Here is a 13,274-nt window from a genome sequence, read left to right as displayed (position 1 = left end):
GAATCAAAAGAATGTAACTCCCACAGGTTGAGAGAAGAACAGTCCAGTAACTAAGGCATAACACAGACCACTACTGCTGCCAGTAATAATAATGGTAGGAGAAATAACAAGGCGAGAGCATGAGGGGCTGAAAAATCTTTGATCAGACTAAGCATTACTTAGCAACAACTAAAAACATTGGTGTTATCAGCATTGTTCTCAGACTAAAGTTGAAAACACAGCACTGCACCAGCTACTAAGTAGAAAAATGACTGCTACTGCTGAACCCAGGACATAAATAATATATTATTTACATGGAAAACTATGAATTTGCTGGTAGAAGCATTAAACACTACTCAGTCTCATCTCTCTTCATCCCATTGCTTCTCGTAAGCTGGTTTAGAAAGTAGGTATTTTCATTTACTTCAAAAGCCCAACTTTTATACTGGAAACAAGTTTAACCAAAAAAATTCAGCCACTCCTCTGGAAAAACAAACAAAAAAAAGGTCCAAAATCAAACTCTGCATTAAAGTTGCTTTAAATCTCAGTGGCTGAAGCCCAGATTATTGGAAGGCAGAAATGAAGGTAAAGGGCAGACTTTCATAAAAAAGGAAGCAAGCAGTAAGCTGTAACTAGTGTTTGACCCATCTACTCTTCATGTTTTATTCTTCTGAGGTTTCGTCTTTAGAAAAACAGTAAGGCATGGAGCTGCAATGTGGAAATAAGAAGGGGTCTGGGAGGACTAGTGAGATGACTGAGGGACAGATATTAACAGGAATGATAAAATGGGAGTTGGATAAATATGTACTGCAGAAACAAGGTAATCTTGCTTCCACAGGTGCAGAAAACCTGTGCTTTGGGTGTTGGATTGAGTAATGATACATCACTGCAACAGAATAAAGAAAACATTTATATTTTCTTCCTCATTCTGGTTTTGCCACACGAACAGAGGGAATCAGCTTCTTGATTTTAAAACCTGGCATTAAAGTTTTCAGTAGAGAATCAAGTATGCACTGAAGGTAGGACCACAGAGACCAAAATCCTCTGTATAACCACAGAAAGGCTCACACAGGCAGCATCAACATAGACTTCCCAAACATCAACATACAGCAATCTTAGAATAAGAGAATCACTCCTTCCAGCCTTCTTTCCATCCTTCCTTTCCTCCTCCCTTTCTTCATTTCCTCCCTCCCTGCACTCACTCACCCACAGTACTAGAAATGGTAGGGTGACCTTTTCTATATCAGAAAACTTTTAGGCTTTTCAGTGAATGTTGCACTTGATGGACTGGAGCTGGCTGTCACCTTTTGGTTTCAAATAAAACATAAACTTTGTTAGGGGTTTTTGAAGACAGAGACACACAGTATCACTTGACTCAGCAAAATCACCCCCTTTTATGAAAGGTCTATTTCGAATGTCTTACAGGGGCACTGAATGTGCAGCAGGGACAGGATGTCATAGCTCCTGTTCCTCAAGAGCCAGTGCTTTGCGTTGGTCTGTTTCCTGATGAACTGAAGAAAATATTATTTCTGGTCATGTGTTATAAAATAATCCCCACTGTTGGAGTGAATAAACTGGAAGAGGTCTGAGTGTTTCAGACAGCATCTTGCTGCTACATAAGATTGTCCACCAAAATGTCAAATGGAAATACTTTTCTTCTGTATGATCACTCCTATAGGTGTCAGTTACGTACAAGTGGAGGAGGCTTCAGCAAGGAGAGCCAGTGAACAGCTGCCATTTCTTCGTGTGGTGTATGAACATTTTTTCTCTTGAGCTTCTTGGGATTGGTATTTCAACCAGCATAAATTATTGGCACCTGACCTAGCACCAGCTCTGCTGCTCAGCTGTGCGTCGTAGCAACATACATGGCAGAAATATGTCTTGGGAAAGTCACAGCAGCAACTACATACCCCAGGGGATGTTTATGCCAATGCCTGCAATTTCCATTAGCCCTCCTTTTACCTACATCTTTCCTACTGAAGACACTGCTTTCAGAAAAGACAATACACAAAATGATGTGTGGAAATACTAATTTGCTCATCTCTTTATGTTGCTTCTTTTTTCCTGTACTGAAGGGGACAACATATTTGATTAATATAAGATGCTAAGATGACTTTTGCAAATACATCTGTCATCATCCTGCTGACCCAAGATGTGGAATGAAGGTGAATAAGGTGAAGATGTTTAGATTCATGTGTTGGGTTTTTGAAGTTCTTCAGGTTTGGAAAATCTGCATGTCTTTTACCTCTGGCTTTTCAGGCATGTTTTCTGGGCACTGAATCTCTGGAAACACTTCCAGGAAAAGGGATCTTGGGGTCCAGCTGCCACAGCATATTTCTGAAAGCAGTTTTGTTCTAACTTTTGTCTTTGTTATTTCTTTCCTACAGTGATATCTTATGTTCAGCCCTGCAGACAACCTGGTGCTATTAAGCCATATCCATCCTATTGTTCTGCAGTGCTTCCAATTTTCATGGAAAATTATTCATGTTAATAACTCTCTATTGTTCATGTCTTATCTTCCTAAGTCATGTCAGAGAGCTACACATTATAAATGCTTCTGCAAAAGGCTTCTGTACACTTTATAGCATGAAGTGACTTGTCTTCAGTGAATTCCAATGAATTCAAGGCTTTTAGGGACTTACGTAAAACCAGACAGAATTCTTAAGATTTTCTTAACTTCTCCTCCGGTCATGTTGTTCACCTTGGCCTTTGCTAGCAGTCTCTGACCCAAATATTTCTGCCTATGCTACTGTTGAGCCTTGTCATGTTTCAGAGGGAGAGCACTTGTCATTCTGCATGGTGATCAGAAGGTGTTCAGCTCACAGTGCAAGGGAAGGGTCCTTTCTCAGCTGATGTCCAGTGAAGGTATTGATTACAGGTATCACTTGAATTCAGCAAACACTGTCTGTCCTACCTTTGCATTTGCTGCAGAGGGGTTTGCCTGTTCCTGCAAACCAATGGGATAACTGCTGGTCTTGTGAATATACCAAGGCTTTTAGATTCATTGCCACTTTTTCCTATTTGTATCCATAAGATAGTACCCTGGGGAAAAAAAAAAGTTTTTTTAGCAGTCAGGCTCATGGACATGTTTTCCTAATCTTCAAAAACTGCTGACATGCTCATATAAGAGGTTAATGTTTGATGGGTATAATCTGAACTACAGAAGCAACGCTAATGTAAGATGCAATGTGTTTGTACACAACTGCAGAAAATTGTAACATGTTTTTAGAGTGCTTAAAAAACATCAAAGCATCTTTTCAGTTGCTGTTTAAAACCACTCTTGTTTCTCAGTTTTTAAACACTATCACTCAGCACTGGTTTTGCTTCCTAATGTTGATTTGCTTTCAGCTGAGCTTTTGTTTCACAAACTTTGTGAAACACACCTGTTCAAATACTTTGGCAATATGGAGCAAATCTGAAAATGGCTCAGTATCTATTATTTCATAACTGAAACCCAGTCAGGTTTCTTTTGTATTTTAGTATGATACTGTAAGCCACACAGGAAACCTACCTTCATTTCTATAGTGACATATTTTAGAATATTTAGTCAGATATTATCAACTATATAATATATTAAAATTACTCAGTGCTGGAGCCACTCCTAAATACAAGCCCATTGACATGTAGTATAACTCTATTTGAATATTAAGAGAGTATAAAATGAGTTTCATTTTCTGCCAGATGACAAATAAGGTAACCATCAAAGCAAGTGAAATAATAATAATAAAATGAAAAAAGACAATGTGACATTTCCGGAAATAGCTTCTTTCTTTATTTACAAAAAGATTAGGTCAGGTGAATCTTTTATGACAAATGTGTTCCTGTTCCTACTGAATCAATGACAAAGTTTTATTGACTTCACTGGCAGCATAAGCTGTTCCTGTTAGGCAGTAAAAATATAAACCCTGAGTGTGCCTTCATGGACATCAGTAGAAGGTTGCATTAACCCTACCCAAGTCTAATTAGCGTTTGACTATTGCATTCTCTCCAGCTGGGTCTGACTCCATCTGAACAGGGTAGAATTGTTCACAATGAAGAGACAAAAGTATTTCTGCTTACAGACCCATGTTCAAAGATATGAGTTAATGAAACAAAACTCAGTAGATCTACTGATAAGCAGACCATTCAGCCTGTATCATCAGCATCACCAGATTTATTTCAGTGGAAATACACTGCTTTTCACAAGTAGTGCTCTGGCAGACCACACAATTTTCTTAGGTTAAGGGGAAGCTTGGACATCAGGGAGTCTAAAAACTTACTGGTCTCAGAGGCAAACACATCCCCTTGCTCCCCACCCTTCTCCCCAGTACAATTTCCCCCAGCATTTGTGTAATGGCATTTTTCAGAAACCTTTACACAGGATTCCCAAGCCTCAAAAGGCTCATTAAAAAGCCTTAGTTTGAAGGAAAGTCCTTTTATGAATTATTAACTGGTTAGAGGATGAAAAGCAAAGGTGGGAACCACTGATCATTTTTCACAATTAAAGGAAGTTGCAAGAGGAAGGCAGGGGAAGGAGACTGTGCCAGGTCCTGCACTGTCCAACACATTGACAAATGGGCTGGAAGAGATGGTGGATAGCCAACGTGGCTGATGATACAAAGTTGCTTCCGATAGTCAAAAACAAAAGCTGCCTGAGAAGGTAGCACAGGGATCTCAAAATTCTCAACTGACTGGGCAGCAAAATGGCAGAGAAAATACATAGCTAATAAATACAGAACAGTGCATTTGAGAAAAATATAGCCCTAACCAATGCAAATGGTTCTGAATGAGCAGCTGTCACTCAAGGAGAGTTCTTGGCATCACTGTAAATGTTAACATAAAAACACCAGCTTAACATTCAGACCAGGCACTGGGTGTGCCCTTGGCTCACAAACCTGACCTGCTGGTTGCCAGAAACTGGAAAATATAAAAGGGGAAGGAACCCTTTGTACTCACCCTGTCTCCCATAGATGTCCACTACTTGCCACTGTTGTGAGAAGATGTGAAGCTATATGGATCTTTGCTATGACCTAAACCAGCTGCTCTTACATCCTTAGGTAAAATGAACTGTCCAAGAGAGTAGATCTAACCTGCAGTCACAAAGGAAAGTGAAACTATAGAGAAGCATACAACCTGAGAACCAATGTCTCAAGTTGTGTATGTAACCAAGTCCCAGACAAAAGGACCGAAGGATCAGACCAAACAAAAAAAGCCTCAGAAGAGACCACAGGGAGACCTGAACTAACCCCTAACAGGCTAAAAGCTTGCTAGGTGCTGCTGGTGCTTTAGCAAAGGGGATGACCAAGACTCCAAAATACCACAATAAAACATCAGAGAAACACTTAAAAAGCTCAGAGACAGATGTGAGCAACACGTCCTGCAACTGCAAGGTGTCCAGTAGGTACAGAGACGTATTTCAGCTTAGTGAACAGAGTGTATACAAGTGTCTACATGGTACAACCCAGTTGCCAGCTGGACTTAAAGCATGACAACAAGGAAGACAGTATCGGCAATTCCAGCAGTTCTTCCCTTGGACAGACACTTGTTGAAAAGAAGATCAGTAAACTGTCAACCTGAAAGCAAATGAGACTGATCTCATACTAGTAATTCTCTTCTGTGACATAAATTTACTGATGACTGTTGTACTGGACAAGGCATATGGCAGATTATGATGTCTGAAAATGTCTTTAGTGTAATGACCCTGAATTTACACCTTGTGCAGCGGAGCACAGGTTTACATATCAACATCAGATGTTAATCTGTACTTAACCAGGCCTTATCAGTGGAATAGTTTGTTAGCAGTTGATACTTTGCCCAGCAGACACAGTGCTCAGCAGATGATGCTAGAAGAATGGAAATTTGCAGAAGTATGGGGAAACAGATATAGAAATGAACAGCAGAATATGAAGTCCTGGCACTGTTACTGCTTCCTGAGCTTGAGATGGTTCACATCCCCAGAGGTACTAAACAGCTGCTGAGAGCAGTTGCTATCATACTGATCCAGAATGTCTCAGGTGACCATATACTTAGAGAGAAAACACATTTTTTAATTATAATTTGCAGAAGACAGGCAAGGGGCACTGGGTCTGCTACTTAACCTGAGAACATCTTAATGGTTTATACTGATACACCCAAAGAGGCATGTTTCTTGCCTAAGAGTGGGCTCTGGGCTCTGCAACCCACTAATCTCCCATTCTCAGCTGCCCCACAGAACATTCACAGACAGCGCACTGAAGTGTCCTGCTTGTGCAGAATCTCAGATGCACTGGAGACATCCTGCCGGACTTTCTAAGTAAGCAAGTAGCTTGGAAGCAACTTTGGAGGGGCTCTGCTCTCACCATCAGGTAGATAATTACAACAGGCCAAAATAACCAAACCAATTGAAAACTCTGCAAGAAAAAGCAAATTGCTAACTCTGGATAGTATTGTTGTATCAGGAGTGAGCCACCAGTACAAGCAACAATGCAAGGGCTTCAGGAGTAACTGAGTGTACTTGGAGAATGTAGTGGATGCATTGGAAATGTAAGTATTTGGACTGTGGTTTTCATAAGTAGTATTTAAGGGCTACTATCTTACATCTTGGCCAAGAAAATAAAATATGTAATCAAGAACTGTAGCTTTAAAAGTTTTCAGTTTTCCAAACACAGGACATTTTAAGACATACCCCTTTAAGCAGAAGCTATTGGGAAAATGTCATCAAAATAAAGATCTCTACCCATTGTTTTGGCAGGAGGCAGGCAGTGATTACCAAAACCCACAGTCTATGCTGAGTACCATGATGGTGGAAGGATGGTGAACTACCTCTTGGCTCTGACCACACCTTCTTCTGCATAGAAGCCGATTCAAAGATTCCTGCTGGCTTCGGTGGGTCACATCCTAATGGCTCTCAGCTGGTAGCTTGGCATGTCAATGATGTTCACTGAGTTCCAATGTGAACTTCAAAACTGACCTCTTTCTACTCTGAAGAGTTTTCATAGACCATGTAAGTCCAATGGATACTATGGTCTACAGGGTCCTGCAGAGAGATGTTGGGAAAGCTGTGTCCCTTTAGGGACATGAACTGGGTATGTACATGAACTGGAAGAGAGGTTAAGTTATTGTAACATTAATTTTCCATTTGAGGACACTCCGACATGTGCCCAGAGAAACAAATACATAGCTAGCTTATCAAGCAAATGCATTTGGATATTTTCCCTCACACTCAGCAATGGACTATTCTTAGTAACTAATAATACACATGTGCCTTGCAGCACACTTTCTGATAGCCTTGTTTCTTTTCTTTAGGGATCTAATATTTTACCGTATTTCCAAAGAATCCTGGATTATAATAAAATGTCTTACTCTTTTTATAACATGTCTGTTTCTTACAGTGAAAAATCAACAGAGCTGCTGCTAGGACCAACTTCTTTCTTATATATGCATTGGAGCTAAAGGTGTGGGGTTGACCTAGTAATATATGCAAGTCAAAGCTGTACAAATTAAAGGTTAGAACTGACTGCTATAAATGTTAAAGAAATTGTGTAGTTTTTAACCACTTAGAGATTAAAATCAGAATTTTCATGGTGTATTATTTTTCTGTCTCTATTTTCTAAACATTTAAACCAAGCACCCCACAGCAATCCCAGTATCTGCACTTCATTTGCAATCCATCGTGTGTTTTAAGGTGGATTCTTTTAAGCCTGAAGTAAATGCGAACAAAAGTAGCTGTTGGCAGGTTCAGAGACACAGAAGTGCAGTAATTTGGTACACAGTTGCCATGGCAGCTAACCTACATCTAAATTATCCTATACACTTTTCTCAGCCATTCTCTAAGCATTGCTCCTCCTGTCTGAATTGTTGGTTCTTTTTTTTTTTTTGAGACCTGCCTTCTGCCAAGCCCTCCTTTGTGCCACATTGGAGCATCATCTGCTGGCTCAGTCCTTTCACCACAGTGTACTCCATATTCTGTTTATATTATCTATTAGTGGAAGGAGGAGGAAGGAGTACGAGGCAGAAGCAGGTGATGGTCTTCCAGCTACTCATAGCTTGTTGAAAGCTGGTTTTTGCTGAAGTAAACCACAGCGGTAACTCCCTTCAGTTTCAGGACTTAAAGCTTGCTGCAACACCACTGATTTTGGCAAAGTTACTGCAGATTCAGAGTGACATAACAAAAGCCAAATTTGGCCTTAAGACAGTGAATTTATCAAATGATCAATGAATTCTGCTCTGTGGATACATGGCAGTAAATCAGGGGCTACCTCTTCTATCCAGAAAACAGGCTTTGATGTGCTTTAGCAGTGCTTATTACCAAGTAGAAATATTAAAAGAAAGGGCAATGAGTCCTCCAAGCTCTTTCCCTTCCATTGACCTCCCTCTCAGCACAGACAGAAAACAAGCCTAGTGCTATATATGAAAAGGTTTCATTATTTATTTCTGATGAAAAAATTCCATTCTGTCAAATTGCTCTGTTTCAGAGGAAAACCATCCCCCTGGCTATTTCTGACCAAACATCCTTTTTATCTCCCTTCTTGCCTCCTCTGAGAACTAAGTTGTGACGCCGCTTCAGGGGAACCCAGCCCAGGTCTTATCAGTTCCTGACAGATCATGGGTAGCCAACATGCCTTCTGCCTATGGTAGAATGTGAGCTCAGGGTTTACAGAAAGTGAGATCAAAAGATAAGCAGAGAGTATTTACTTACTTACGTTTAAGTGAGTAAGCTCAGTGTACTGCCAAAGCAAAAGTTTTGTCTAATTTTTTTAACAAGGTTCAGTTTTGGTATCAGTTTTACTGTTTGTTAGTTTACAGGCAATTGCCTAGAAGACAATTGCTGCTGCTGAAGACTTGCCATTGCCAAATACATTCGTGTGTAAAGTCAAGAAGTCGGGATTACTTAATTTATCATCCTCATATCACAAGAAGTATAAAGATCCACAGATTTGGAGGACTACAGGCCATGCTAAAGTGAGCTCTTTTCAGGGATACTGAAATCTATGAGATTCACCAAGAGGTTTTTGCTCTTATTTTCTGTGTTCATTTATTCAGTCTATCCATCCATCAGACTATTTATTCAAGCTATCCAGGACAGCTCGCTTTTTAAAATGGAGTTCCAAAATACTAGAAACAGTGCAGATGCTAAGCACAGGGAATAAGGTCTTGAGAAATGACAATGAATAAACACTTCATGATAATTCAGGCTTGATGAAAATCTGCCCCCATAAATGCATTATGTAGTAGTTTATTAAACAACAGGTAAAGAACTAAAACAATAGTGTTTTGGAATAACTGTCAAGAGAGGTCTGGCAACAGTATCAGGATTCCTCTGTGAATAGACGTGTGGAGAGGAAAAGTATATACTGTACATCATGGTAAAAGCTTAAGAGAGAAGTGGATTTCCTCCCACTGCTTTTTCATCTCAGTACATTACTCTCTCCCACCCTAATTTTTTCTCTCTCGCTGTAAAATGCTGCATGCATACAATAACATTCTAATAAGGGAAACCACTGCAGGCTGAAGTAGGCATCCTGAAGTGAGACATGAAACTTGAAAATAAAACAGAATCAAGGTTTCCATTCAGAACGGGAATGCATAACACTTCCCATTCAGAAAAAAAATGTCAGATACTAAGTTAGATAGACTTGTCTTCCATCCATATTTCCTAATATAACAATTTCACATGGATTGTTGTACTTGTGCATGGGACTTTTTAGGGCTTTGTACAAAGGTCAGAAATCCTGTTATTTGCATTTTACAGATAGAGAAGCTGAGTTATGGGGAAGTGAATTGCTGAGTCCAGATTTCCAGCTTATTGACTGTAAGGCCTTCCAGTTATATGGTCCTCATAGCACAACACAGATCCCTGCAGTTATCACGGACATTATTTATTGTTTACCCTTTTTTTCTCACAAAAAAGAAACTACTTGCCAAAGTTGTTGACAAGGAATCCTATCACTTTGGGGGCATGATGTGTTTAGTAGTTATTACTGCAAGCCATGATTCATACCATTTGGACCTCAGTTCTATTTTGCACAGCATGAGAATAAAGTAAATTACATTCTGGAGAGCTTTGCCAATGAAATATTAAAGCCAGCATCTGCGATCAAGCTCACTGCTATGCTTCTGAGCAGTACTGAGGGGGAAGGGAGAAGTACAGTATATTAAGCCGGAATAGTTATCCTTTGTGGCCTTACAGAGAGACTGCTATGATGGTTTTGAGGCTCATGATGGCATAATACAGCCCCCAAACTCTGTGGAGCCTCAATAGGGATAGGTTCAGGAATAGTTAAAAAACAGAATTAGTGTCTCACTGGTGTTCCCCTGTTCTGCTGTGTGCTGAGGCAGGGCCAGGCACACTGCTAGGTCTGAGAGGCTGGGGACACGGGGAGTCATAAGATGAAGCCAAGGTCCTAATCCCAAGAGATCTAGGTTGAAGCATGTACTGGCTTCCACTGCCATGGCTCCATGCAGGAGACCCAAGCATGCAGAAAGCAGCAGGGGCTGGCTCACATTGAGCCTCCCCTAACCTGGGTTAAGCTATAGCTTGGCAGTGCTCCCAGGGCCACCCAGTTCAGATAGAGCAGAAGCAGCCTAGCCTCACCAGTCCATGCTTCTTGCTTGCCTCTTACAACCCCAGAACAAGATTACCCAGCAAACCTCTTGCTAGCTCCCTGCCTCCTCACTAGCCAGGCCTGTCCTGCCTCAGCTGCCCTGGGCTGCATTCCTCAAGCAGCCTTGCTCTTAGCCATGTTCCCTTCTCCAGAAATTTAAGCATCTGTGGTGATGCCATGGCTGTTTCAAGGCAAGAGTTTTCCAGCCTTCTAGGCAGCTAGTCTGATGGCTTAACTTCTGTTGGTTTACAAGCATATTGCTGGCTTCTGTGGAAGCAGCACTAGTTTTTGAGGACATAGTAATCCAATGACAAGCCACTGCTGAGGTGGCTGGTCCATGTTCCTGTCTCCATGTGCGCTGGTCTGACCCCATGGAAAGTACGCTGGCACCCCCAGCTTTCTATGGTCTTTATTCTCTGCATGAGTTTGGTGCTGGGTCAGACAGGTGCTCAGGGTTGCTTAAGGAAGAGGCACAAGGGTGCTGTTGACAGTAGTGGGGAGGACGGCCTCTTTGGCAACACCTCATGTCTGATTGCAACTCGAGGTTGTGAGGTTGTTCCCTTAGAGTTTGCTTATACTGGCAACCACTGCCTCTATGCAAGAGTCCCACCGCCACCCATCTATCGTTTCAGAGTTAATCCAGCAGTTGTTTGATACCTGTCAGCATTACCCTGCTCTCCATCTTTCAGCCTTCCACTGCCTAAACTGGGTTGCAAATGCCCCTGACCTGCCCAGTCCTACTGAAGTGTGCCCAACAAATGACATCTTGACATCTTATTTTATGCACATTTCACACTGATGCATGTACAAATGCATAGGAACCTGATGGTGGCTATAACAGCACCACCATTCTGCATTTGAACCACTAAGACCGTAACTTTTCAGGGGGCAGTATAACTGCACTGGTTAATGGGACAGATCTTATGTAGTAATAGCCTGTGCCTGTATATTTAAACTGTGTGTGTCTCTTACAGCCTTGCCTGTATTCCTTATCACATTAATTCTCTGGGGTAAACTTCCTTCACCAACCACCTTATCGCCCATCATCACGCCTCCCTGAAACACATCCCCGTGGCTAATGGGATACGGCTGTATCATGTCACGTTTAGCTGTGTTAACAGGGAGCAAAGTGTGGGTTTGGAAGGACCAAGCATGCCTTTGAAACCATGCCTGCCAAAACGCTGCCATGAGCGGCTTTCCCTGCTTGAGGAGGAGGGGTGGACCAGGTGACCTCCAGAAGTCCCTCCCCACCTCAGCCAACTCGATTCTGCAATGTTTGCTTCAGACTATTTGCTTTCTCCTCTCTGTCTCAGTTAGTAACACCAATGTCCTTCTCCTACTTAACAACCCACCACACCTGTGGCATGGCTGGGCTCAAAACGGCAGGAGACCAAGGCAGGAGCATACTGTGACAGGGCAGAGGTCGCTTTGCTAGGCCCTGCTCTCTGCGTGCAGCCCGGGCCTCACACCTGCAGCCTCGCACCAACCCTCGGCACACCGGAGAGGCACAGGCTGTGGCAGCAGCCCTAGCACCCAATGCCTGGTGCCTTCTTCCAGGCAGGCCACTGCGCCTGCCGCCATGGCCCGTTTGAGGTCGAAATAAATCCGGTTTCGGGACCGCAGAGGCAGGCAGGACCTGCCCGCTCCAGCAACGCGTGCCGCAGCTCTGCCCTCCCCGGGCGCAATGGCAGCGGGTGGTTCATACCAGGGAGACGACCCCGCCGAACGCCGCTGCCGCCACTTCCTCATCCCCTCAGGAATGGGGCGAGGCCGCGCCTCACCGCACCGGTCGCCCGCCGGCCGCTACAGGTGGAGCAGGTCGGCGGCGCGGGGGGCGCTGGGATGTGTAGTTCCTGCGGGCGGGCGGCGCGGAAGGGGCTCGGCGGTGTGGACTACAAGCCCCATGGCGGCGCTGCGCGGCAGGGCTGTAACCGCACTGGGGGAGGAGGCGGCGGCGGGAGGAGGTAGTTCCTGGTGGCGCGGCCCCGCGGCTTGGCGCGCCTGGGGACGTCCGAGTGGAAACCTGTCTCCAGGCCAGGCAGCCAGCAGAGAGCCCCAGCCAGGGCGGGGGGGGAGATGCGCCTTACCCTTCCCCACAGCGGCAAGCCGCAGCCGTCCTTGATTAACAATTAGCTGGTTCCCCAGTCACCCCCGGCAAGCAGTGTCCCATGCACGCTGACCCACCGCCGGCAGTTCGCTAAGCCGGCAGCTGACGGCTTCTCCCGCGGTGCTGGCGTGCGGGTCGCTTAAGCCATGGGGAATGGGATGAACAAGGTAACGCCGCTCGTCGTTGTGCTGTGCGTGAGTGCATGTGTGCGGGCGAGGCGCGGCGGTGGCCGCGGGTGGCGGTGCCTCCCCGCGCCCCCTTCTTTGTGTCGCCCCTGGGCGTTGGGCGCCGCCGGGGCAGTCCGCGGGTCCCCGCGTAAAGAACAAAGGCCAGGGCAGGAAAGGCTCTTCCCTTCGAGTTAAGGGGTCCCCCGCCCCGCTGCGTGGGGGGGGAGGGAAGGAGCCCCGGCTGCGCGGCTCCGTCGAGGCGCGCCTCTCCCAGCCGCAACGCGGGCAGGCGGGAGGGGGGCCCTGGTTTCGGTGATGCTCGTCTGGGCTTCCCCTCCCCGGGCGAAGCGAGACCACTGGGTTCGCGGGGGGGGGGGGGGGGGGGCGCGCCCCCAACGGTCGCTAACGGCTGCAAACAGCCGCCGTGCGCCCCGGCGCTGTGCTCCGGTCAGCCTCAGC

At 44.5% G+C, this 13,274-nt stretch overlaps 1 protein-coding gene and 1 long non-coding RNA gene across 9 annotated transcripts in view; one reads left to right on the top strand and one right to left on the bottom strand.

The window, feature by feature from the left end:
- Window positions 1-876: 876 nt before the first annotated feature.
- LOC134163173 (uncharacterized) lies at window positions 877-6,872 on the bottom strand. Its single transcript, XR_009964602.1, has 2 exons — window positions 6,674-6,872; window positions 877-3,021 (listed from the first exon to the last, which is right to left on the bottom strand). It is a non-coding gene; the product is annotated as an uncharacterized LOC134163173 (long non-coding RNA).
- A 126-nt stretch (window positions 6,873-6,998) lies between these two features.
- Window positions 6,999-13,274, top strand: part of DUSP22 (dual specificity phosphatase 22) — a 50,325-nt gene continuing 44,049 nt past the window's right edge. For 5 of the 8 annotated variants that reach the window (XM_062617782.1, XM_062617784.1, XM_062617778.1 and 2 more), the window contains exon 1: window positions 12,577-12,815. Coding sequence is in view for 3 of the 8 variants with exons in the window: in XM_062617778.1 (XP_062473762.1) it covers window positions 12,795-12,815 (21 nt within the window). In the remaining 5 variants the exon portion in view is untranslated. Of the gene's footprint in view, window positions 7,023-12,340; window positions 12,506-12,576; window positions 12,816-13,274 lie in introns of those variants that run through there. The other 3 variants (XM_062617775.1, XM_062617777.1, XM_062617781.1) reach the window with 3 other exon arrangements.

This window comes from Pezoporus occidentalis, unplaced genomic scaffold (genome assembly GCF_034315485.1).
Source record: "Pezoporus occidentalis ecotype Australia unplaced genomic scaffold, CSIRO_AGI_Poc_V1 ctg2, whole genome shotgun sequence".
Taxonomy (NCBI): Eukaryota; Metazoa; Chordata; class Aves; order Psittaciformes; family Psittacidae; genus Pezoporus; species Pezoporus occidentalis.
This window is presented reverse-complemented; position numbering and strand designations above follow the sequence as displayed.